The 25410-nt window shown below is 39.8% G+C and overlaps 1 protein-coding gene across 2 annotated transcripts; it reads left to right on the top strand.

Moving 5' to 3' along the window:
• The first annotated feature begins 397 nt into the window (after positions 1-397).
• Positions 398-25315, top strand: SDAD1 (SDA1 domain containing 1). Of its 2 annotated transcripts, none has more exons than XM_027087441.1 (22): positions 398-643; positions 2906-3010; positions 3477-3575; positions 5561-5671; positions 7629-7700; positions 7789-7889; positions 8857-8914; positions 9444-9518; positions 10678-10779; positions 12009-12078; positions 13081-13184; positions 14805-14862; positions 15970-16028; positions 16640-16716; positions 17958-18055; positions 18162-18238; positions 19043-19172; positions 20649-20743; positions 20835-21025; positions 21133-21217; positions 22422-22583; positions 24408-25315. In XM_027087441.1, exons 1-22 carry the CDS (start codon positions 554-556, stop codon positions 24453-24455), a joined length of 2067 nt encoding a protein of 688 aa, XP_026943242.1. In that variant the 5' UTR covers positions 398-553; the 3' UTR covers positions 24456-25315. The 2 variants fall into 2 exon arrangements, with proteins under 2 accessions (XP_026943242.1, XP_026943243.1); XM_027087442.1 differs by having other exon boundaries at positions 441-643; positions 3404-3575.
• Positions 25316-25410: the final 95 nt, after the last annotated feature.

Here is a 25410-nt window from a genome sequence, read left to right as displayed (position 1 = left end):
CTCTCCCGTTGCGGAACACAGGCTCCGGACGCGCAGGCCCAGCGGCCACGGCTCACGGGCCCAGCAGCTCCGCGGCACGTGGGATCCTCCCGGACCGGGGCATGAATCCACGTCCCCTGCATCGGCAGGCGCACTCTCAACCACTGCTCCACCAGGGAAGCCCTAGGCTGTGAGTTTTTTAATGAAAACTATTACTGTCTGTTTCATAAGAGTGTCAGGATGATGAAATAAACTAATGTGTGTGAAAAAAGTCTTTGCATTTCAGACTATTTCAGGAACGCTAGACAGTAGCAGCGGTTGATCGAGGAAAAAAGCAAAAACCTCGTAAAAACCACTATAGAGCATTTCGCCGTGAGAGTAAGTTTGACACTCTGAGGCTCCCGTAGTCCAGCTCGCTTTAAGCGCCAAGATGGCGCCGCCGGCCGAACTACCCATGTGCTGTTTCCGGTCGTACTCGGAAGTACGACTCCCAGCCGTAGCTGGGACTCTCGGCAATTGCCCCCGGTGTGGGTTTTCTTAAAACTGCTCGTCGCGGAGCCAGTCAGCAGCTAACATGTCTAGCAGAAACAATAACAAGCTGCCCAGCAACCTGCCGCAGTTACAGAATCTGATCAAGCGAGACCCGCCGGCTTACGTGGAGGAGGTAGGAATGCGGCGCGGTGAGGCTAGAAGCCGGGACGCGGCTGGTTGAGACAGTGGCTGGAGGGAGGCGTGGAGTGGAGCAGGGATCCTGACTCGCCTCGTGTTCTGCTCTTAAGTTCAGGGGTTCCTCGAGAGGAGAAAAGGGGTTAAGGGAGAGACATGCCACAGGGTTTGTTCCCCACCTTTTGAAATCTGCTGCCCGTCTGGGTTTTCTGCCTGCTCCATAGACCCTGCTGTCACAGAAACACCATTTAAAAGACCTCATGTTTGCTTTAGGGGTTATCTCCCGATCTCACTGAGGTCGAGAGACAAATGGTCCACCCCCAACCTCTTACTTCCAGACAGGTTTCTCAAGCCTTTTCTTTTCTGAAACCCCTAAATGGAATTAGTCTGTAACAGTGGATGAAACTTTTGTTTAGATTGTTTTCCACCGACGTCTGTTTCCGGGAGCCCGCGCTCTGTGCCATGGACTGTGTTGGGAAGGAGGGAGTATTCTCAAGTATAAGGGACAGACATAAGAGCTTAGTATTATCTAGTTAAAAAACAGGATTCAGTCTCATCGGAAGCTGGCATGACCTGGATGTGAGAATTTACCTCAGGAAAAGATGAAGTTGAAAATTAGATTAGGTCCAGACCGTGAGGGGCTTTGTATACTGACCTCATACAAATTGTGAACATTAAAGGTGTTTGAGCTGAGAAATGACAAAATGAAAGTGATGATTTTGCTACATTATTTTGGCAAGTGCTTTTTTCAGACACCCATTTTTCTGATCGGCATTAAACACGTATTTGCTTCAGTTACTTGTATGTGCAGATGGCTAACACAATTATTCATCTTTTGATTGTCCTTCTCATTTCCCTCCTCCCCCAGATTTTCACATAGAAATATTTATGTGAATACATTTTAACAAATAGCGGTCTCAGTGGTTTACGTCACCAGTAGAGAGAGACTTTCCAAAGATTCAAGGGAGTGGAAACAAAGACTAAGGAACAAATACAAGAAGTTAAGTGATATAGGTGAGGCTTTGAGATGTGTAAAGCACTGTAAACCATTAGCCAAAGTAATAGCTGAGAGTCTGTACAGCGCTGTATTTAAAAGCAATGGTTTCAAAACTTAACTCCATATCCCGGCCCAACTGTTGACCAATTGTGTAACTAGAGAGGGTTAACCACTTGAGCCTACGTGTATTTTAATTTGTGAGAAGGAGATAATACCTACAGAGGATTACTGTTTCATTCACTTAACAAATATTTATGCAAATTCACACATATTGTACCTCAATTTGGAGCTCACTGAACCAGTTAGGGCTGGTAATATAAAGAAATACTCATTCTTGGGACTTCCGTGGTGGTCCAGTGGTTAAGACTCCACGCTCCCAATGCTGGGGGCCTGGGTTCAATCCCTGGTCAGGGAACTAGATCCCGCAGGCCACAACGAAGCTCCTGCGTGCAGCAACTAAGACCTGGAGCAGCCAAATTTAAAAAAAAAAGAAAGAAAGAAATACTCATTCTCCTTCTGAGTGTCTCTCTCCCCCTCCCCTTCCCCCTCTCCTCCTTTCTCCCTATCACTCTATCTAACACATATACACATAGTTTAAGGCCGTGGCCTAGGCATGAGAGTAGCTGTAGGGTGTGGAACTGAGGCCTTGTGAGTTCCAGCATTAGATTGTTGGGTTGTTGTTAGGATTAAACATAATTAAATGAAATAATGTACATGGTGAGTTTGGCACATAGCAAGTGCTGAATAAATGGAAGCTATTATTATTTCTGTGTGTCTGTTGCTTTTGCCTTTTAACACATCTTATCTAGAACTCCAGGATAAAATCATAATTATTATTTAAAAGAAGGGGAATTTTGACTGGAGAGCTTTGTGTACTTGAATTATAATTTACATTTTCTGACTCACATATTTCTGCAGATATTAGTGCTCTATATACATGGACAATATAGTAGGCGGTCATTTAGATAGTAAACGGCAGTAGAGAGCCAGCTCTGAATTTTTGACTCTTGTTTCACTGTTCTTTATACTTTACTACCTAAATTTCTAATGATAAGGGAAAGGGTCTTTAGATTACCCAAAATGTGCGCAGATTTTTCAAAACTCATTTTGAAGAATTCTGATAAGGAAAACATAGTGTTTCTACATACCTTTGCCACATCTTTTTCTCAATGCCATTATCAAAGATTTCTAAGTAATTTTTAATTCTCTACTGAGAAAGTCTTATAATAGAAGGTGACCAATTTAAATTTTATTTTTCTACAGTTTCTACAGCAGTATAATCACTACAAATCCAATGTGGAGATTTTCAAATTACAACCAAATAAACCCAGCAAAGAACTGGCAGAGCTGGTGATGTTTATGGCACAGGTAAGAAGATAATTTTTGAGTAAAACGAAGACCAGTTGTTGCACACAGCTTGCAGAATATTTTTCACTTATACCCAACCTCATTCCATTCGGGAGCGGAAACTTAATTTAAAAAAGAAAATTAATTTTCCCTTTTTGCAGATTTTATTTCCTCCTTATGTTCAGTTAGAGGATTTCACTAGAGCTTTTCACAGAACCAACCGGAGCAAAAAAGCTTTCAAACTATTTGTTTTCTTCAAATTCATCATAAAAGCAGATTCTGAATCATGTCACATACTTTACTAAGACTAGAGGAAATATGAAAGGGGTCAGAGAGATTAGCATGTAGAAGAAAAATAGATGGTTTGGAGCCATCTACTTCTATGAAACATAGCCTTTTATTCTCCTTTTGCAGAACATCCTTAATATGTGCATATGAATTATAGGAGAGAAAGAAAAACTTCAGAAGAGCCTTTGCTTTGTTACAGATTGGTCACTGTTATCCAGAACATTTAAGTAACTTTCCTCAAGAGCTGAAAGATCTTCTCTCCTACAACCACACTGTCTTGGATCCAGATCTCCGAATGGTAGGACCAGTAGTTGGATTGATAAATTGTGCTGTGTTCCCGTGTGCGTATAATATGTGTTTAAAGGAGAACAGCCTGTCATCTAAACATCTTTCTAAAATGTAAATCAGTGTGTCACCCATACCTTAAAATCCTTCTGTGGCTTCTCATTTACACAGAATAAAACTCAAACTTATTAACTTAGCGTGTAAGTCCCTACATGATTTGCTTCCTTCCTGTGTTTTTGACCTCATTTCCTTTTCTGCTGCACTCCTCTCTCTGATCTCTCAGTTCTACCAGTATGCTAACCCTGCCAAGATGCTCTTTTCCCTTTTTTGATTAGGTGATTCCTTCTGGTCATTCAAATCTCAAATGCATGAAGAACCCTAATTATAACCTATAGTTTTTATAAAGCTTAGTTTAGACATTTATCTACTAATTGGCCAGTTTGAGCATTTAAACATTGTTACCTTAGTGATTGACATTGGGTCCTGTCTGGGATCCCCTTTACCAGGCCAGTGCTCCCATTTCCCCCACCCGCGGGGAATGTTGGCTGCTAATGGCCCCCAGCTGCCCTTTCTCTGGAGCATTGTCTTCAGCTAAATGGGAGCCCTAGCACCTGGGAAGTGGCCCTCCCAGCCCACAGGTGGTATCTGACTAACCCAGAGTTCAAAAGCCCAACCCTTCCCAAGGTCCAACTTTGTGTTGCAGTTTGTGCTCCAGGGCTTCTCTGTAATCAGACTAAAGCTAGTCTCCAGCCAAGGACACATCCTTGCCCAGCTTTTCTCTGCCCTATCCTGCTTCTTTTACTTCCCTTGTAGAAGAGAGCACACCCTGGACAGACCTCTGTAATAAATTGGGTTCTGCTTCTAGGGAACCCAACCAGAGGCATTTTCAAACTTTATATATCAGCTTTTCAAACACCTTTACAGCTGGTAGAACTTACACAAATATTATGATCTCAAAACCTACTAATATCCTTTACCAAAACTTATAAAAATGCTAAGTCTGTAGATTCAACTTTGTTTCTTATTCTTGCATTTTCCCAGGCTTTCTGTAATTCTTCAATTTTTATACTTCTCTAGGATTATCTTAATTTGATCAGGCCAAAAAAAAAAAAAGAATACCATCTCAGACAAGCCAAGGTTGGAGTCTCTGATTAACTCTCAGTTGGGACATGGGACCTGGCAGCACAGCCTAATAGGCTTCAAACTTGAACCATTACAGAAGACTTTTACTTAGGTCAAGACTTAGGTCAAGTCCTTGTGGGCCGTACAGATTTGAGATTTTGAGTGTGGAGACTTAGTGTCTTTCCAAGTGATTAGGTCTTCTTTAAGTTTGGTGTGCTAACAGTACCCAACCAAATTGGTCTGCAGGCATTATTAAATAACTAAATGTGTGTATATTTCTTTATAGTGTTTTATGATGATTAGTGGGTTTTTAAAAATAATTAGGACGTTGTTAGGAAGCAAGGAATTGAGTCTGTATAATTAGCATTCCTCTTTAGAGTGTACTTGTGAAAGTTGGTGGTAAGCAAGGGTGCTACAACTACCATTGGGCCGTTCTTACTACAAACTGTATTTCAAAAGAATGCCTTGTAAGGTCACAAATTCAGTTTGATTATCCCAATTTAGTGTGTTATGTTATTGTAACCCACCTTTCTTATCTCTGGATTTACTGATCACTGCGTTTTTCTATGTTGACCCTTCCTTGACCTCCTGTGTAAAGGAGCCCTCCTGCAGTCACTATGTATCAATGATATTACCCTGTTTTATTTCCTTCCTATATGAGGTATACCTGTTGATATGCTTACTTGCTTACCTGTCCCCTCTTCTGCTCCACCCCCAGTGTAAGCTCCATGAGGGCAGAGACTGACTGTTCTGTTCCCATGCCTAGAATAATGCCTAGTTAATAGAAGACATTAAGTGCTTTGGGGATATACTTGCTCCATTTTCTCATCCTAACTTTATCATTATCTTATAGTATGTTTCTTTTTCCTTCCTGAGACATTTTGCAAAGCTTTGATCTTGCTGAGAAATAAGAATCTCATCAATCCATCAAGTTTGCTAGAACTCTTCTTTGAACTTCTGCGTTGCCACGATAAGCTTCTTCGAAAGGTAAAGAGCAAAATCACTCCCCGCTCCGCTCCATATCTCATTCTTCCTGGCAGTGACATGAAACGTATAGCATTTGGAGTCTCTTCATGCTTCATACTATTGGATACAGCTAAGAATAATTTTGATAGGAAAAAAATTGACCGTTGTGTGCATGCAATATAATGGTGATAGCTAACATTTATTGTTTACTTTTTGCTAGGTTACCATTTTCAGAGCATTTTACGTATTCGTTTACTCACAAAGTGCCATGAGATAGGGGTTATTGTTGTTATAGATGAAAAGGCTGAGGCACAGAGAGAGAGAGTGATGTTCCCAGGGTCACACAGCTTCTGAGTGGTGAGGCAGGAACATGAACCCAGGGAACCTGGCTCCAGAACCCAAGCCCTTCTCCGCTATGCTGTACTGACCAGCTAAATCAGAGCATGGACTGGACACTCGTGGCTGTAACCACTCCCAACCTCTTCCCCCCAAAACTGACTTTTTTTGTTATTAATATTTCCCTGTGACTTCGTGTTTGCTTGTATAAGTAAGACCAGAAGTTGAAGATTTATGAAAGAATTTTAAGAAAGAGAAACTAAAGTTTACATACATTAACTTAAAAAAATTTTTTTTTTTTTTTTTCAAAATATTAAGAGACTGCAACCATTTGATTTTAGCAATTGTACTTCTTGGACTAACTTGTGAATAAAAGTGATCCAGGGGAGCATATTTTGGGTACCATTGATATTTGTAAAAATCCCAATATTGTCTTGCATGCAGTTAGGGGCTTGGACTTTCCTTTTTATTTTTTTAATTTATTTTTTTAAAGTTTATTTATTTTTGGTTGCATTGGGTCTTCATTGCCGTGTAGGGCTTTCTCTAGTTGCGGCGAGCGGGGGCTACTCTTTGTTGTGGTGCTTGGGCTTCTCATTGCGGTGGCTTCTCTTGTTGGGGAGCATGGGCTCTAGGCCACACGGGCTTCAGTAGTTGTGGCACACAGGCTCAGTAGTTGTGGCTCGCGGGCTCTAGAACGCAGGCTTAGTAGTTGTGGCACACGGGCTTAGTTGCTCCGTGGCATGTGTGATTTTCCCAGACCAGTGCTCGAACCTGTGTCCCCTGCATTGGCAGGCAGATTCTTAACCACTGTGCCACCAGGGAAGCCCCGACTTTCCTTTGTAAAAACAAAACAAAACAAAACAAAAAAAGCAAATGTATTGAGATGTAATTCACATACAATGCATCCATTTAAATGTACAATTCAGGGGTTTTTAGTGTAGTCACAGAGTTTTGCAACCATCACCACAGTCAGCTTTAGAACACTTATAGCACCCTCAAAAGAAACCCCATTCCCTTTAGCAGTTACTTTCCATTTTCCCATCTGTCCCAGCCTTAGGCAACCAGCAATGTACTTCTGGTCTCTATAGATTTGCCTACTTGGGATAGTTCGTGTAAATGGAATCATATAATATGTAATTGTTTTGTGACTGGCTTCTTTCACTTAGTGAAAGTGAAAATTAAGTGAAAACACTTAATGTTTTCAGAGTTCATTCATGTTGTCGCATATGTAAGTATTCATTACTTTTTGTTGCCAAATAATATTTCATTGTCTGGTTATACCACATTTTGTTTATCCACTCATCAATTAATGGACATTTGGGTTGTTTTCACTTTCTGGCTGTTAGGAATAATGCAGCTATGAATATTTGAACATTAGTTGGAAATTTATTTTCATTTCTTTTGGATATATAACTAGGAGTGGAAATGTTGGGTCCTGTAACTTCATATTTAACCTTTTGAGGGTAACTTTCACTTTGCTTTACCTGCTTCTTTTTGTTTGTTTTATTTGTTTCTGGTCTCTTTTGTGATAGAATGAAAAGTGGGCAAAATTAAATCCTCCAGTACATTTATATTTCTCTCCAAATTAGGCAAGGTTAGAAATGTTGGTTAATGTGTGTATGTTTTTGTTTCTTTTCCTCAGACTTTATATACTCATATTGTGACTGATATCAAGAATATAAATGCAAAACACAAGAACAATAAAGTGAATGTAGTAAGTACCCTTTTGTTTTCCATGTTTGCAGCATTGTATTACAGTATCGTGCAGTTTATTAAGTCTTCTTTCTCCTCTTTTTCTTCAGGTATTGCAGAATTTCATGTATACCATGTTAAGAGATAGCAATGCAACTGCAGCCAAGATATCTTTGGATGTGATGATTGAACTCTACAGAAGAAACATCTGGTAATATCTATGTACCTGTCTCTTTCGAAATAGTCTTTTATTCATTTGTAATTGCCACAGAACACATACACAAATATTTTTCTTGATTTTGAGCTCTTTAATATATCTCTGCCATAGATTAAGTTGGAAGTAAAAATATGGAGGCAATCCAAATGACTAATAACAATATTGACTACCATTTCTTGAACACTTGCACTATGCCTTACCTCATTCAACCTTCAGAACAGTGTAATGTAGCTTATTTGGGATTATTCCCGCCTTATAGGTAATGAAACCCATAGGTTCATAAGTTTAAGTTTAGTAGCTAGTAAAAGGCAGAATTGAAATTCAAACCCGATCTGTCTGACTGAAATTCGGGCTCTTTCTACTCTGCCTCTCTGAAGATTTTCAAATCAATTTACCTTATATACTTAAATTATCATGTTTCATAAACTTTGACTTGTTGGTACAGTGTCCCAACTCATGTCTTTTGCTTTTCTTATTCACTAATTTTTTTTTTAAATATAAAAGTAATATTCGTTGCAGCAGAAGATTTGGAGAAGCTAGAAAGTTTTTTTTTTAATTATTGATAGTCCCACCCCCTAGAGATAATCAGTTAATATTTTATGCTATTTCCTCCTGTCTTTTCTTTAATGTGAATTTTAAAGTATGGTTGGAATTTTGCTGTATTGTAGTTTTTTATTGGTTTTTTATTCCGCCCCAGTTATCTTGAGTAGGTTTTATGTCATTAAAAATTCTTCAAAAAATACATCTGAATGGCTGCATAATTTTCTGACACAAGACTGGGCTAAAATTGAATTAAATGTTTGCCTGTAGTTGACTATTTAGCAACCCGTGACTTTTTGAAATATTACAAACTATGAATTTTAACATGTTAGAAATATTTATTTATTTTGTGCCATTGTCTGTGCTGTCAAATACAGTCGAATGAAAATTCACTTTAAAACACTCAACTGTCTTCCCCCAGGAATGATGCCAAAACTGTCAATGTGATCACCACAGCATGTTTCTCTAAGGTCACCAAGGTGAGCACGTGTATGGCTGTGTGAAGGCACTGTCTGTGAGTAGCCTGCTTCTCCAGCTAGAAGGTGAAGGAGATGGGTATGCAAGGAAGAGGTGGTGTGCGGACGTGCTGCTTGTACTTAGGCTGCTTCCCTGGTTTATCTGCGCTTTAGAGGAGTCACGCAAAATTATGAGTTTTTAAAATGCTTGGTATTAAACGATAGCCTTAGCGTTTATTTTGTTTTCCTCTGTAATTCTTGACTGCTCTTTTATTGGACTCAGGCACAGCTGAAAGAAATTTAAGGACTTGGTTGACTTTCTGTTAGAGGGGCTATATCACTTTTCTTGTGGGGGCATGTAGAAGTTCCTGACTTTCTACTTGAAGGATAACAACTGTGTAGAGCCGGGCTAAGACAGATGAGCCCAAATCCTACCGTTCTTTTTTTTTTTTTTCTTCAGATCCTAGTTCATATGCATGTGTAAAATATAGACAAAAGTATTTATTCTTTGTTGTAAGCTGGGATGAGTAATTGACTTTGAATTGGTCTTTAGATATTAGTTGCTGCTTTGACATTCTTCCTTGGAAAAGATGAAGAGGAGAAACAGGACAGTGACTCAGAATCTGAGGTTAGTTTAAGCATAGATACTTCTGAACTTTACAGTTTAGCAGATTTTATTATTGTTTTCAGTACAGATTGTAAAAGTTGGAAAGAAACTTGATGCTACCTTTATCCTTTATTGAGTTCTGCCATGCTGAGATTTTATTCTAGTTAGAACTTGTCACTTACATTCAGAAAGATTGGTTAAGTAACTAATAAAACTTAGATTCATTCAACCTTGTTCTTGGTGCTAAAGCTATACCTATATCTCACTATATGAACTTAGAATAAAAATTACTGCCAATATATTTTTGAGGTTGAGTGTTGACATCATGGAAGTTTAGAGTGGAGAAAGGGAGAAGGGTAGTACAGCATCTTTAAAAGGAAGAATCAGGATTTATGATGTCATGAAATTTTCTTTATTAAAAAATATTTTTTATTAATATTAAAAAGAAATTCCCTTCCCATTTTAGCATTTTGGTAATGAGTACTGGAATATGGGATAACACCTTTTGTTATTACTTTAGTAAATAATGTATGAACAATACATTCTTACTGTACAAAATTTCAGATACTATAGATAAAAGTTATCTTGATCCTTTCTTATTTCCACTTCCCAGTTCCTTCTTCATAGATAACCATTTCGTTTCCCATGCATTTCTGTGTGGATGTGTATACATATTGTCTTATGTGTGTGGTCTGTTTTTAAAACATATAAGTAATATATGTATTATTTTGCAACCTGCTTCCTTTGTGATGACATATATAGATGTACCAGTGCATTTAGATATTCTTCTACTAGTACGTATAGATCTACCTCATTCTTTTAACCTCCACATAATATTTCAGAAAATGGATGTACTATAGTTTAAGCATTTCCCTATTGATAAATATTTGTTTCCAGTTTCCTTTTTCAAATAAAAACAAAGTTGCATTCTCTCTGTATATTAATACTTCAATAAAAACTAAAAGCAAAATAAAAACAAAAGTCAGTGTTGCAGTGAAAATCTTGGTATGAGCCTGTTCCTGCAGATAGGCAAATTTGTTTTTTATTGAATTTTTAAAGTTGTGTTTATTTTTAATAGCATGCAAAGAGTATAAGTACAAAGAAGTGATTAAAAGGGTTATTCCTTGCTTCTATGCAGATTTTCCTTGTTTATAGTTTTACAAAGTAGTTTATTCTTCAGGATGAAGGACCAACAGCAAGAGACCTGCTAGTGCAGTATGCCACAGGGAAGAAAAGCTCCAAAAACAAGAAAAAGTTGGAAAAGGCTATGAAAGTCCTCAAGGTGAGACTTGTACCTGGGAAATGAGATAGGAATCTTTAGAATGCAGAATATGTGTTCTTTAGAAAAGCTTTTAAGCATTTGGAATAGAGAAAATAGCATTTTGAAGGACTTAGAAATGTGTGATGACTTTTTAAGCACTAATTTTTTAGATGAATAAATGTTTTCAGCTCTAGCAAGATCTGTGGCTTGAATAAATTAATTTGATTAAATTCATTTGTTTTGATCACGATGTCTTCTCAGAAGAGTATGCAAATGAAGTACATTTTGTTTTGTAATAATTATTTGAAAGTCATTGATTTGGTCCTTGTGTGTTTTTTAATGTTCATATTTCCAAATCTCTTTAAGTCTCACAGGTGCTGATAGCTAGAACTTTTTGGCTGCATTGGGTCTTAATTGCTGTGCACAGGCTTTCTCTAGTTGCGGCGAGCGGGCGCTACTCTTCGTTGCAGTGCGCAGGCTTCTCATTGCAGTGGCTTCTCTTGTTGTGGAGCACGGGCTCTGGGCACACAGGCTTCAGTAGTTGTGGTGTGCGGGCTCAGTAGTTGTGGCACACGGGCTTAGTTGCTCTGAGGCATGTGGGATCTTCCCAGACCAGGGATCGAACCCGTGTCCCCTGCATTGGCAGGCAGATTCTTAACCACTGCACCACCAGGGAAGTCCCCAAGGTTTAATCTTAAAAACCACCTTTAGTTCTTCTAGTTGCAAGAAAGGTTTTTGGAACAAAGATTTTTTGTTTTTTCTTTTTAATTAGTGTGATGGAGACTTCCCTGGTGGTCCAGTGGTAAAGAATCCACCTTCCAATGCAGGAGACATGGGTTCAGTTGCTGGTTGGGGAACTAAGATCCCACATGCCACGAGGCAACTAAGTCTGCATGCCACAACTGTTGAGCTCGCATGCCTCAATGAGAGAGCCGGTGTGCTGCAAACTACAGAGCCCACATGCTCTGGAGCCCATGCACCACAACTAGAGAGAGAAAACCCACGTGCCACAACTAGAGAGAAACCCGAGAAGACTGCATGCTGTAAGGAAAAGATCCCGCATGCCTAAACAAAAGATCCAGTGTACTGCAGCTAAGACCCGATGCAGCCAAAAAAAAAATAAGGAAAATAAATAAATATAAATAGTGTAATGGACTTGATAACAGCCTTTAGCACATTAGCACATTTAATCCCAAGGGCCTCTTCACTGTAATTCAGAATGTAAATGTTTTCCTCTCCCTTTCTTTCAGAAACAAAAGAAGAAAAAAAAACCGGAGGTGTTTAACTTTTCAGCTATTCACTTGATTCATGATCCCCAAGGTACTATAGTTATGACCTCCCAAGTTCCTTGTTGGCTTTATCTGCCTATTTAGATTCCTACCTTCAAGGTTACCAGGGAATATAAAATCCTTGGCACTTAATAGACAATCAGTAAATGCTTAGTTGTTACCTATTGGTTGTAGCCTAGAGAATTCTATTCCAAAGCAGTGATTCCCAATCCACAGCAAAACAAGAAAAATATAGAGGAACAGCTCTCTTCGCAATTCATGTCTTTAATAACATAGTACTTGTACTATAAGACATTGTGCTTGACCAAATGAAAAACTGACAATCTTTTATTAGACCCTTTTTTTTCAACTGGTATGTGGAAACCAAAAGTTTGGGAAACCCTGTTCAGAACACTAGTTCTCAAACTAGAGTGCACATTGGAATCACTTGGGGAATTTATAAAACTATACTGGTACTTGGGTCCTGTTATTCCCAGAGACCAATTAGGTGATATGGGGTATGGCTGGGCAGTGGGGCTTTTAAACGCTCTCTGTATTTTAGTTTTAGTTTGCTGACGCTTCCTCTAGGTCAGTGTTTCTCGGACTTTAAGGCACATACTGATCACCTTGGGATCCTGTTAAAGTACAGATTCTGTCTGATTCAGTAGGTCTGGGGGTGGGGCCTGCAGTTCAGTATTTCTAACAAGCTATTAGGTGGACAGCTGCTGGTGGTCTGCCGACCACACTTTGAGAAGCAGGGCCCCAGAGAGCTATAAGTGGAGCATCTGTCAACAGTAACTCAAGATGTTGATGCTAAAAATCTTGGAAATCCTTAAGACTTAACTTTGGGCACCACTGAAGGTATATTTGCCCGTGTGTGAGTCTTTTCACCTTCGGTCATGCCGCTGTGTTTACCGTCCTGGTTCTGCAGAGTGATTTCAGGCACAGCCATACCAGAGCCAGTGACCAAACTACTGCTTTTCTCTACACCTGCTAGATTATGTTGTATAGACCATGGGCCCACAGTATACTTCTCTGATATTCTCCTTTCCAGATTTTGCAGAAAAACTACTGAAGCAGCTAGAGAGCTCTAAGGAGAGGTTTGAAGTGAAGATGATGCTCATGAACCTCATCTCCAGATTGGTGGGAATTCACGAGGTTTGAATTACATTATGTTTCTCTTGATGGATATTAGAAGTGGAATTTTTCTTGGTAAAAGGACGGTAAGGTAGAGCAGTGGCTTAATTTTACCCTCCCAAACCATTTAAGCCCATACAGTTTACAAAGGGATAAAATCTTTCACTCTGAAAATAGCTGCTTTTGTCACTTTGTTTTCTTGTCACTTAGTTTGGATGTTGAATTGTACATGTATTCAGTTTATGGACAGACTATTTTCTTTTTTTCTACTTTTTATTTTATTGTATCTATGTTTCACTTATACATTTTCCTGAGCCAACAGAGCCCACATATTTTTATCAACTGTTATTACATTTCACAGTTTACCCCTTCATAGCTTTCCTGACTTCCAGCCCACTCTAGCAGGAGGATCATGTTTGCAAAGCTGAATTCTCTGGTCATTCACTTTATATTAAATTAGACTGCAAGAGCTCCTTGGTGGTATAATGTATATATATTGTGTATACATATGGAAACCTCACACATACTCAGACTAACTGCCATTGTAGAAAAGGAGGGATTCCCAGAAATTCAGCCCATGAAGAAATGACCATTGAGGTTGTTGTCTATAGTTTTGCTCTTATAACTAGTGCTGTTCTGATCATCACTGAATGTGTTGCTTTCTTCAAAAAAAAAAACAAGAAGTAAAACAGGCTCCTTCATTGAAAATCAAACAGTATAGACCTATACCAAGTTAAAAATGAACAAATGTACTTATTCCATTTCTTTAAGAAAAAGTTAACATTTTGGTGAATAAATTGCTTTTTCTACATGGGCTGCAGTTCTAAAGCAGGATTACCAGGTCAATTCTTGTTACATTTGTGCAACAATTTCAAGTCACAACTGAATCTGAGCTCAGTGGAAAAGCAGAAGTGATTCTTAATTCAAGCATGGTTTGATGGAAATGATACTGGAGTTTCACAGCTGGCTACAGTTGAACACTCATCTCTGTATTGAACCCAAGTCTTCCCTTTTACTTCTCTGGTCCTGGTTTTGCTCTGTGGCTAAAATAGAAAAAAATTTATTCTCACATGATGAACTTTGAAAAAGACTAGGCCATCTCCAGAGTTTCTCTTCTTGAAGTTAAAGATTACAATTGCTTTAATAACTGGATCCTTGTCTCCTTTATCTAGGTAGACTCCAGAGTGTTAGTGGTTTCTGTCTAAAATATGGAGCTCAGAGTAATTCCTCCAGTGTGGTTGGACTGGTATCCCATAACAAAACTAGACTGTGGGTTTTTTGGTGATCAGATTACACTAGGCACTATTCAGATTTGAGTTACTATTATCTTTGAAGACTAAAAAATTGGTTCTGCAATTTTTTTGAAAGAAAGTTGCTTTTTGACTGCCTTTTCACCCCCTGGTTTGTTCTGAGTACACTTCCTTCTTCCTTGACATAACAGGATAGCAACAAGGCCTTCCTTTCTTTGGTTAATACAGCACATTGAATCATCCTGTAGCATGAATGCTTGTTGAGAAAAAAAGAAAGTAAAAAAATGATTCCCAGTTAGTTGAGCTTGGTGATATAATTGCATCATGGAGAAATGAAACTCCACAGCTCAGCTAGATATATATTAAAGTCAGTGCATTCTTCTTTCCACAGCTTTTTCTCTTCAACTTCTACCCCTTTGTGCAGAGGTTTCTGCAGCCCCACCAAAGAGGTAAGGCTTCCACTTGCCGTGTTCCTTTGGTGGCCTTGGGGTTAACCATCCAGAGTCTTTTGTTCTGGAATTAATACTAAAGACAAGAGTTAGGAGTGAAGGGTGTTCTGCTTCAGAGACAAGGAGAGAAACCTGTATGTTTTCTTTCCAGATTCTGCCATGAGGTAATTGTTCTCCTTATCAACTTTAAGAAACAATTATTTGAGGGGGGGAAAAACACCAAAACAAAGTGTTGGTTTCTCAAAGCAAGTCTTTTTGTAATACTATAAATACTCATGTGAAAGATTCTAAAAAAGAATTTTGACTATTTATTGTAACTTCATTATAGATACCAGGGTTTAACTTACTGCTTTCATTGCCCTCATTTATATTCTTAATTAAAAGCAACATGAAAGCAGGAAGGAAGAGATGGTTGTTTTTGCCTTTGAACTTGAACCAAGATAGGAAAGAAATGAACATTTATTGAACATTCAACATGAGCCAAGCACTGTGCTAAGTACTTTACATACAGTCATCTCATTTAATCCTCACTTCAATCCTGAGAGGTGTAGAAAGAAAGAAAAAAAGACGAAGATCACTCAGCAAACAGTGGCTGATTAGGCTTCACCTCACTTCTTTGTTTTGCCAGAGGCCTTGTTCTTTATCCATACTGCCCCTTTAAAGGGAGTGTGTGTATATATGTGTTTGTACTTATTCATTGATTGAGTGATTTCTAGTCTGAGCACTGCATTAGACACCAGTGAACACAAAGTAACATCCGCACCTTCATAGAGCTTATATTCTAGAGGAAGATCCACAGAGTGCTGTGTGTAATATGTCCAGGTGACGGGAAGTATTTTGAGGAAAAAGGAAGCAGGTGAGGACAGTAGGGAGTGCTGGGGTGGGTTCTGTCTAGATTATGTGGTCAGGAAATCACTTTGATAAGGCAGCAGTTAAGCAGGGCCAGCAGGAAGCGAGGCAGTGACCTATGCAGATGTCGGGGGTTGGGTGTTGGGGCAGAGGAAGCAGCAGTAGCATTACGGCCAGCGTGTGCTGGCCATGTTTGCCGTGGTCCTGAGGGCAGGGCAGTAAACTGACTGTGGCCTTTCCCATCTCTGACCTTTTTAGAAGTAACGAAGATCCTTCTGTTTGCTGCACAGGCATCTCATCACTTAGTACCCCCAGAGGTGAGAACTCTTAAACTTCACTTCTGTCAGGATCTAGTGCATACGTAGCCCTGCCACTAAGTATATCATGGTGGCTTTTCCCACAGGGATTACCGTCCTCCCTGCCTTTTTGAAACTGAGTAGAAGACACACTAGCTCTTAAGGAGATATCCATAGAAGTTTACTCATAGAAGTAAAAACATTTTACTGTAGAAAGTAAAGTTTATTTTGGACAAGTTGTTGAGAATTCTGGTTTTGTTTAATTGCCAAATTTTATGCTGGGGAGGGCAAGAATATCAGTGAATTTATAGTGATTATTATTCAAAACTGATCATTTCTTTCTTTGATTCAAATAGTGTTGGAGGATCGTGGGTCAAAGCAATTTTTAATCCATGTTGAGAACTATTATTAAAGGCGAGCCACATTTAATCTGGGGATAGCTAAGAAGAAGGCTGAAACCCAGAGTGGAATGTTTTTTTCAGTCTTCCTCAGTCTTGATCCTTCCAACTCCCAAACCGAAGGCGGAGGGCTGTTTTTCCACTGTAATAGTTTATGGTCCCTTCGTCGTCAAGCGTTTGAGTAGGTGTAGACGTTTTACCAGCACTCATATCCTTTCTCTCCCTCCCGTTCAGATCATGCAGTCATTGCTCATGACTGTGGCCAACAATTTTGTAACCGACAAGAACTCTGGAGAGGTCATGACAGTAGGGTATGTAGAATGTGGCTGTAGGCAGTGGGTATGGTCGTAACGCACTGGGTTTGCTTTCCATTACCAGGATGTAAAATTTCATCTATTATGTGCTCTCTGCAAAAACAGTTTAAAGTACACTTCAGTCTTCTCAGCAGGCTTGGTATTTTTAATTTATTGGTCAGAATTTTGAGCCAGAGAAAAGATATTTGCCCTTCTAATCAACATTTTGTTTTTTAACTAGCTTTCCCTCTTTCAAATGAATGCTTGTGTGGCAATCTAAATGTTTTTCTTCTGTCTTCTACCCTGAATTCCTATCTTCCCTGGAACAAATGATTCGTTATGGGATCATTTTTTAATCCCAAGGCGGTTCAGTGGCCCTTTTGATTAATTCAAAAGCACTTAATGAGTGTGACACTAATTTAAGGACGACTCATCTGTCCTGATACCTAAGCAGTATGCTGAACAGCTGCTTTGTATCTCCCTTGGAAAATATTGCTGGGATAACAGCCCTAAAGACCTTTAACTTTTCCTTATTTGACCTAGTACTGTCTCCCCTAGAGTTGGCGAATAGATGCTGCTCATATACAGGCACACTTCCTTTTATTGCCCTTTGCTATATTGCTCTTCACAGATACTGCGTTTTTTTTACAAATTGAAGGTTTGTGGCAACTTTGGGTGGAGCAAGTCTATCGGTGACATTTTTGCAGCAGCATTGGCTCACTTCATGCCTCTGTGTAACATTTTGGTAATTCTCACAATATTTCAAACTCTCCACCAGCAAAAAGATTATGCCTCACTGAAGGCTCAGATGAAGGTTACATTTTTAGCAATGAAGTATTTTTTAATTAAGTTACGTACTTTTTAAGACATAATGCTATTGTACACTTAATAGACTACAGTATAGTTAAACATAACTTTTGTATGTACTAGGAAACCAAAAGATATGTGTGACTCACTTTATTGCAGTGGTCTGAAACCAAACCTGCAATATCTCTGAGGTACGCCTGTATTTTACAGAGATGACACTGTTTCTTATTCTTCTAGTAGAGGAAATGGCAGTAAACTGTCTGGAATGAAAGCCCTCTGAGGCTCCCCACCCTCACACTCTACCATGCTGCAGTTTTAAAGACCTAAGACCTATAAAACCCAACTTACATTCCTTTTGATTTAGTCTTTTTAGAAAATATTCTTAGGTTGAACCACATGAAACTGCTGGGGGGTGTTTTGTTTGTTTTAATTTATTTTTTTCCCTTTTTTAGAATCAATGCTATAAAAGAGATAACAGCTCGATGTCCTCTAGCCATGACTGAAGAACTTCTCCAAGACCTGGCTCAGTATAAAACACACAAAGATAAGAGTAAGTGGTGTGTTATTCTCAGTAGATCGAAGAGTACAGAGTAGTTCGTTTTTACCTCAATAGACTCTTTGCTCTGAAGTTTCTAATTAAAGGTATTATTTTCCAGATGTGATGATGTCTGCTAGAACTTTGATTCAGCTCTTCCGAACACTGAATCCTCAGATGTTACAAAAGAAATTCCGGGTAGGTGAAGCATACATATGTTGATCAAGGATTTGGTCTCAGAAAGTGAGGATAAGTTCCTACAATTTGAGTTTGAGTATTTCTGATGCTTCCATTAGGAGTATTGGTGATACATGTAGTTTTATTCTTTAAGCTCAGAATAAAATTGATTGAATACTTCTGCTTAACTGTTTTATAGTTGGTATATGCTGTTTGAGGTTGAATGACTCTTATAGACCTGTTAGACTGTTTGAAGTCAGTAACTGATGTCAGCATTGAACAGGCTATTCCCTAACCAGATACTACCTCTTTCAAGTTGGGACAGAGAAAGATGCATGTATGTAACAGAAGGAGAGATCTCAAGACTTAATTGAAGTTTCCTGAGGTGGATCAGAAGAAAGCAAGAAGGGGCTTCCCTGGTGGCGCAGTGGTTGAGAGTCCGCCTGCCGATGCAGGGGACACGGGTCCGTGCCCTGGTCCGGGAAGATCCCACATGCCACGGAGCGGCTGGGCCCATGAGCCATGGCCCCTGAGTCTGCGTGTCCGGACCCTGTGCTCTGCAATGGGAGAGGCCACAACAGTGAGAGGCCCGCATATCGCAAAAAAAAAAAAAAAAAAAAATAGAAGAAGAAAGCAAGAAAACAGTGGGCAAAGTTCTGTCTGGGGGATTTACTTTGACCCAAGACGTTGGTGGACTGTTTTTGTCATTCGATTGCTTCCATTTTTTGTGATTCTCCCTCTCAATTCATAATCCTGGAGAATCCTTTTCATGAATAATGTTTTGCAGTTTAAGCACCTCATTAAAAACTACTTCCTTTCCTTTAGGGTAAGCCTACAGAGGCCTCCATAGAAGCAAGAGTGCAAGAATATGGAGAACTAGATGCTAAAGATTACATTCCAGGAGCAGAAGTTCTGGAAGTTGAAAAAGAAGAAAAAAATGCTGAAGATGATGAAGGTTCATTTTTGTTTCACCATTATTCAGGACAAAATCACTCCTACTATATCTGTATTGATCTTGAAATCTTTATATTGTTTGGACATTCATCCAGCAGATGCTTCCTGGTAATGACTATGTGCCACGCCCTGTTACGGGCACTGAAGGTCAAATGGGCATGGTCCTGCTCTGAGAGAATTTACATTCTGGTGTAGGAAATGCCTTTTCATGTCCTTCAGATTGGCTGCCCCTTATCAAGGGCATGCTGTTTGACACTTGGGAAAGATAATGGGTTTCTTTTGTTGCCTAGAAAAAATAATGAAGATTAGTCTATAGCAATCCTCCTGTTGAAGGAGAATGCTTGTTGAACTGGTCAAAGAATGCTTGAGGAACTCCATTCTCATTTCCGGGGTTAGCATTTACTGCATTGGTTGCTAGGGTCCTTTCTTCTTCCTGTTCATCCCTTCATTATTTAAACAAAACTTTTGTAAGCATTAGCTATGAGCCAGCCACTGTCAAAGCAAAGAGGAATGATATGGTTCTTGTCCTTGAGGGTCTTTCATAAACAGCTAATAAATCATTAACAGGATTTATGATTGGAGTGGGGTATAAGGGCTGGAGAGAGGTCAGGTCCACCTCAGAGGTTCAACAAAGGCTTCAAGGAAATCGTGACCCATGAGCCGTATTGGGAATGATTAGTGAGCAATGGTAGTATAGTGGAGACTTTCCAGGCAAGCTGTGAGCAAAGTACTGAAGGGTTTAGGAAACTATTAGAATGTAGGATACAAGGTGATGCACAGAAGGCGATGAGACTAGGGATAGAGGTGGGGCCTCACGTGAATGGCTGTGTAGCCCATGCCTCAGAGCTGTCTTACAGAACATGGGCATCTGCTGAGAGACTGCAGGTATCCTTCATTTTGAAAGCTTACTGTGGCGGCTCCGTTAGGAACTCTGATACCTCTTTACTGAGGTGTCTACAAGCTTCTTATACAACCAAAAGTTTCTACCTTGGTTCTCTGAATGACTTGTTTCTAACTAATTTCTCAAACGTATAAATGTGCTTAGACAAGTTAAATAACTTGTATGTGGCCCCTGTAAATGTACAAGTACAGTTCTGATGGACATGGCTAGTTTGGTGGAAAGAATGTAGGCTCTAGAGTCATATATGATTTTCCTAATTTCAGTGTAGGCTGCATTTCTAGCAGTGTGGCCTGGGGCAGGTTACTTAACTCTGGACTCTATTCCTCTTTTGTTGAGTCACGAGGGTTAGAGAAAGATTGTAAAGTTTCGGCTCATGGTGGATAATTGATCAGTGGTTATTCTCCGTTCCTTGACTTAATTAAATTGATGTGGTTTATTTAACAGTAATACTGCTCAATTCTTGGTGAGCATCTATTTGAGGTTCATTACCTAAGTTTTCTTTTGCTTGATTTATCTCAGTGTGCCATGAACACTCAACATAAAGTGGGTGCTAATGGGGTGCTCTTTTTCACACAGATGAGTGGGAAAACACGAGTCTCAGTGACGAGGCAGTTTCTGATGGCGAATGGGTTGACGTGCACCATTCTTCCGATGAAGAACAGAAAGAAATCGTGAGTCCTAAAATGTCCTTTTCTCAGTGTTGAGGGGCTACGCCCTCACTGGAGCTAATAGCCGTTTAAGCCTGTGTTGTGTCCTTTCAAGTCTGAGAAGCTGAACAGCATGCCCTTGGAGGAGCGGAAAGCCAAAGCCGCGGCCGTCAGCACTAGCCGAGTGTTAAGTCAGGAAGACTTCCAGAAAATCCGAATGGCCCAAATGAGGAAAGAACTCGACGCTGCCCCTGGGAAAGCCCAAAAGAGGAAATACATCGAAATAGACAGTGATGAGGAGCCCAGGTAAGACAGTGTGTACGCCAGGTCTTCAGTCAGCTCACGTGATTATGAAAGTATTAGGAAAAGGAATTCCATCCTTGTTACATATTACGTTTTTTCCTTCACCCCAGGGGTGAGTTACTTTCTCTTCGGGACATTGAACGCCTTCATAAAAAGCCAAAGTCTGACAAGGAGACAAGACTAGCAACTGCAATGGTGAGTGGGGCATGTCATTGCCTAGTTGTCTAAACAGAAAGCAGATAAAGTGAAATATGCCTCAGAACTTGTATAGGCACAGAACTGCAGGGGTTTTTTGGCTGCATTGGGTCTTCGTTGCTGCATGCAGGCTTTCTCTAGTTGCGGCGAGCGGGGGCTACTCTGCGTTGAGATGCGTGGGCTTCCCATTGCGGTGGCTTCTCTTGTTGTGGAGCACGGGCTCTAGGCGCGCGGGCTTTAGCAGTTGCGGTGCGTGGGCTCAGTAGTTGTAGCTCGCGGGCTCTATTAGAGCACAGGCTCAGAAGTTGTGTGGCGCAGCACCTTAGTTGCTCGGCAGCATGTGGGATCTTCCCGGACCAGGGATTGAACCCGTGTCCCCTGCGTTGGCAGGCGGATTCTTAACCACTGCGCCACCAGGGAAGTCGCTGCAGTATTTTATTTTAATGTTTTAAATAAAAGTATAATTAACATAGAATAAAAGGCACAGATAAGAGGTGTTCAGTTAGATGAGTTTTAACAACTTGATAGCCACATATGTAACCACCGTCTAAGACAAGCTGTAGAGCACAGAAAGGCACAGTTGTATGTTCACGGTCTCAGGGAGGCTCAGTACATTTACCAGAGCTATGAAAAAAGCAGGGGAATGTTTGTCATTAAAGAAAAGCCAGAGACGGTTAGAGCTCCCTCAGGCAAGTCCTGTGGCTGTTTGCGACTGCAGCCTGCCTACCTTTCCAGCTTCATTTTCTCTACCTTGACTTGTTTCAGACGCCATTCCAAATGGGCTCCACATTACCCTCTATTCCATTTGTACTGACACTTGTTTAGATAAGTTTGAAAACCCATGTTCTTTCTCCACCGCAACTTTGCATATACTGTTCCTACCTGAAATGCTCTACTCTTCCCTCCTTCCCTCCTTTCCTCACCAGGAAGGCCTTCATCCTGCAAAAAACAGCTCACAGGGTCTCCCTCTCTCCTGGGCTCCTCTGGCCTCTAAGAAACCTTTTCTTCCACTGAGCTCCCCTTGCCCAGTTACAACACATCATGGTCATTTCTTCCCCTGGACTGAACTGAGTCTCTGGGGAGCAGTGACTGTGTGTTCCCTCCACCTTAGTGTCCTTGGCGTCCAGCGGAGCTGGCACAGAGGAGACGTGTGTGTTGATGAGATAACTCCTGCAGTGGTATTTTTGTGTGTGTGTGCTGATAGGCTGGAAAAACAGACCGAAAAGAATTTGTGAGGAGAAAAACCAAAATGAATCCATTTTCCAGTTCCACGAATAAGGAGAAGAAAAAACAGAAGAACTTCATGATGATGCGGTATAGTCATAACGTCCGGTCAAAAAATAAGCGTTCCTTCCGAGAAAAGCAGGTGAGCTCAACTTGAAGCTTGACTGGGTAGAGTGATATTGTTGTTCTAAGACTTCTCTACATTTGAGTGGAGTTGTGCCTTCTAAAACCTTGTATTATGTGTGTCTTAGGATTAATGGGGTGCATTGTTGGAGAGCATGGAGAGGTGGAAAGCGGTCAGGGCTTGTAAATCCTAGACCTGACTTTGTTGAGATTCAGCTGTGTGACCAAAGGGAGGCGATTTTCCTCCTCTGTAAATAAAGGAGTTTAAACTAGATGAGCTCTGAGGTCCATTCCTGTGCTAAAATTCTCTTGACACTGCATCTGTGAAATATATCGAAATTAACTGAATAATAATTTTTGAGTGTTTATTATATGGTACTTTTTTCCAAAAAGCAATAATTATATGTGGTAATATCTCAGTAACAGTTTCAGGAAAGCAGTACAAACTAACAGTTCTGTTGTTGGCATGATCCTTTCTCTGTGTACCCTTCTGCAAAGCCATTATGTTTACAGACCTTTGGAATTGTGTTTTATCCATTTTCAGTCTTTGATGGGTAGTCCTGTGCTGCTCTGTTGGCTTGCTTATTTCATAATTCATTGTAGTAAAACAAATTTACGTTTTTATATCCTCCTCTACTGCCAACGGACCAGAATGTATATCTAAATGTACTAGGAAGAATCTCTAGGAAGTCAGGTCAAGGGAAAAATAGTGCCACATTCTGAACCAGCGTTCCTAAATTGCAAGCCAAGGATGAGCCTGCCAGGCCTGAATGTGACAGCCAGCTCTCCAGGGCAGGGCTCCATAGGTGTGGGAACCAAGTCAGTATGACTAACTCTGTTTATTTAATCATTCTAGTTCTAAGCTCTTCAACAATGTCATGTAAGTAATAAAGTGGCAGTAATTTTGATTTGAATTTGTTGAAAGTTTAGGTGAAAGGAAAGGTGCCATTAAATAGTCTGAATTTTGCCAATTCAATTTAAATGCGTGGTTGAATTGATTAAATTCATTAGTTTATCCTTCCCCTGCCCTTTATAAGATTTTTGGGGTGAGGAAATAATGACCATCCAGTTGGCAGGCCTTGCTTCGTTTTGAGGTTTTTGTGACCTTGCTACATGTTATCTAGGGGTGTTCCCCCAGCCCCTACTTCCTCTATTTTTTAGCATGCTTTTTTTTTGGCACGATAGAGAAGCCTTGCTTTGTTCCTGTCAGTACCTCTTTCAGTATAAAATACTTCTCTCAAAGATTGAAGAATTTTGTAAGAGGAAGTTGGTTCACTGGATATGTGCTATAGTTCACGTGAACAATATGAACAGGTACTGTGATTAAACCGACTTTACAAATGAGAAAATAAGACATAGATAGCTGAATCTGAGAAATACCTTCTTAGCCACGCGAATTAGGTTAAAATGCACTGGTTGATTTTTTTTTTTTCTACCATAAGCGTCCCAGTTACTCTGCATATCTACAAAGACATACCAAGACCCAGATCTGAGCTAAAGGCAAGGAGTCAGTAACTTAAAGTCATAAAATTCAAAAAGCTTGATTAGAGCCAGGCAACTTCCACCCCAAAAAATGCTTTAAAGTTTCTAGGACTCAGAGAGTGGTGGTTGCTTGGGAATTAATGGGATCACATCCATCACACACTTAAGATGTATACGTTGACCTTGGTTATCTTCTTTTTATAATTTGGGTTTATTCTTAATAATCTTTTATTTAATATTCTGTTGTTTTCTTTTGGGAACTGTAAGACTTTATAAGGACGTTCATAGGTTTGCTGTGAACATTGGTCCTGTGGTCTTTTTCTGTAGATCATATTTACATTTTTTTTTTTTAATCTTCCAGCTGGCGTTACGAGATGCTCTCTTGAAAAAGAGAAAAAGAATGAAGTAACTTCCAAGCAAGTTTTCCATTCCAGGGAGAATGCTAAATTCTTGTTATTACTCTGAAAACTAGTACATTTAGAATGTTTACATTAAAAAGTCCAAAAGCACTATATTGTGAAAACCACAGTAAACTTGGTAGCTTCTGGTGTTCTTATTTTAGAGATGGGTAGGGGTGGGAATGTTTGAAATGTAAACAGTAATGGTGTTGTAAAATCATTTTCATTTAGTGCTCATGCAAAAAATATATATAGAGAGAGAGAGGAGAGAGAGAGAGAGAGAGAGTGCCTATTAATTGTCACTGAAGATATAAAATTGAATGAGCCACAACTCCTCACTCAAGGTATTTATAGCCTATTTGTAGGATGGGGCGAGGGGCAAGTATGTATCTGTGTATTTACAGTGTTGTATAAATAGTTCTCTAGTAGAGATAGGTTCATGCTTCTATGGGGTCACAGAGGCCTTATGGACTAACTCTGCAGGGGATGGGAGTTATATATTCTCTTAAAACAGGACAATGTTACAAGAGTAAGAGGATCTTACTTGTAAATAGGCTTACCTGCTGAAAACAGGTCCCTGCTGTACAGATTTTGGGTAGACAATATAGCTTTTTTAGTCCATCCATCCAAAAGATGTAATTTTTTTTTTTAATGCCAGATACTGGCTTTTTGGTTAAAACCTTGCTTTTTACATTGCCTTACGTATAAATAGTAATCTTGGAGTGGCCTCAGTTCATCATTTGGGCTGCTCATTCTTTCATAGAGGAAAAAGAAATTAGATTGGTTTCCTCAGCCTTCCTTCACCCTGTAATATTTTCATCCCACCGTTTGCCATGTCTCACTCAATAAAAGGTTTCTAATGTCAAATAGGTACTCTGTGCTGAGTGGTGTGTGTTGTTTCCCTTCACTAGGTGTGCTTGAGTAGATTTCAGGGGTCACCGCACGAGAGCCGTGGTCAGCTGTTTG

The sequence above is a fragment of the Aethalodelphis obliquidens genome, unplaced genomic scaffold (genome assembly GCF_003676395.1).
Source record: "Aethalodelphis obliquidens isolate GAN/ISIS:26980383/991018 unplaced genomic scaffold, ASM367639v1 scaffold59, whole genome shotgun sequence".
Lineage (NCBI taxonomy): Eukaryota > Metazoa > Chordata > Mammalia > Artiodactyla > Delphinidae > Aethalodelphis > Aethalodelphis obliquidens.
This window is presented reverse-complemented; position numbering and strand designations above follow the sequence as displayed.

Excerpts from the sequence above, each read along its gene's own strand:
- SDAD1 (XM_027087441.1), top strand. The coding sequence starts at position 554 with ATGTCTAGCAGAAACAATAACAAGCTGCCCAGCAACCTGCCGCAGTTA. Across the intron at positions 9,519-10,677 it reads ACAGTGACTCAGAATCTGAG|GATGAAGGACCAACAGCAAG; the intron begins GTTAGTTTAAGC and ends TTTATTCTTCAG. Across the intron at positions 20,744-20,834 it reads ATGAAGAACAGAAAGAAATC|TCTGAGAAGCTGAACAGCAT; the intron begins GTGAGTCCTAAA and ends TGTCCTTTCAAG.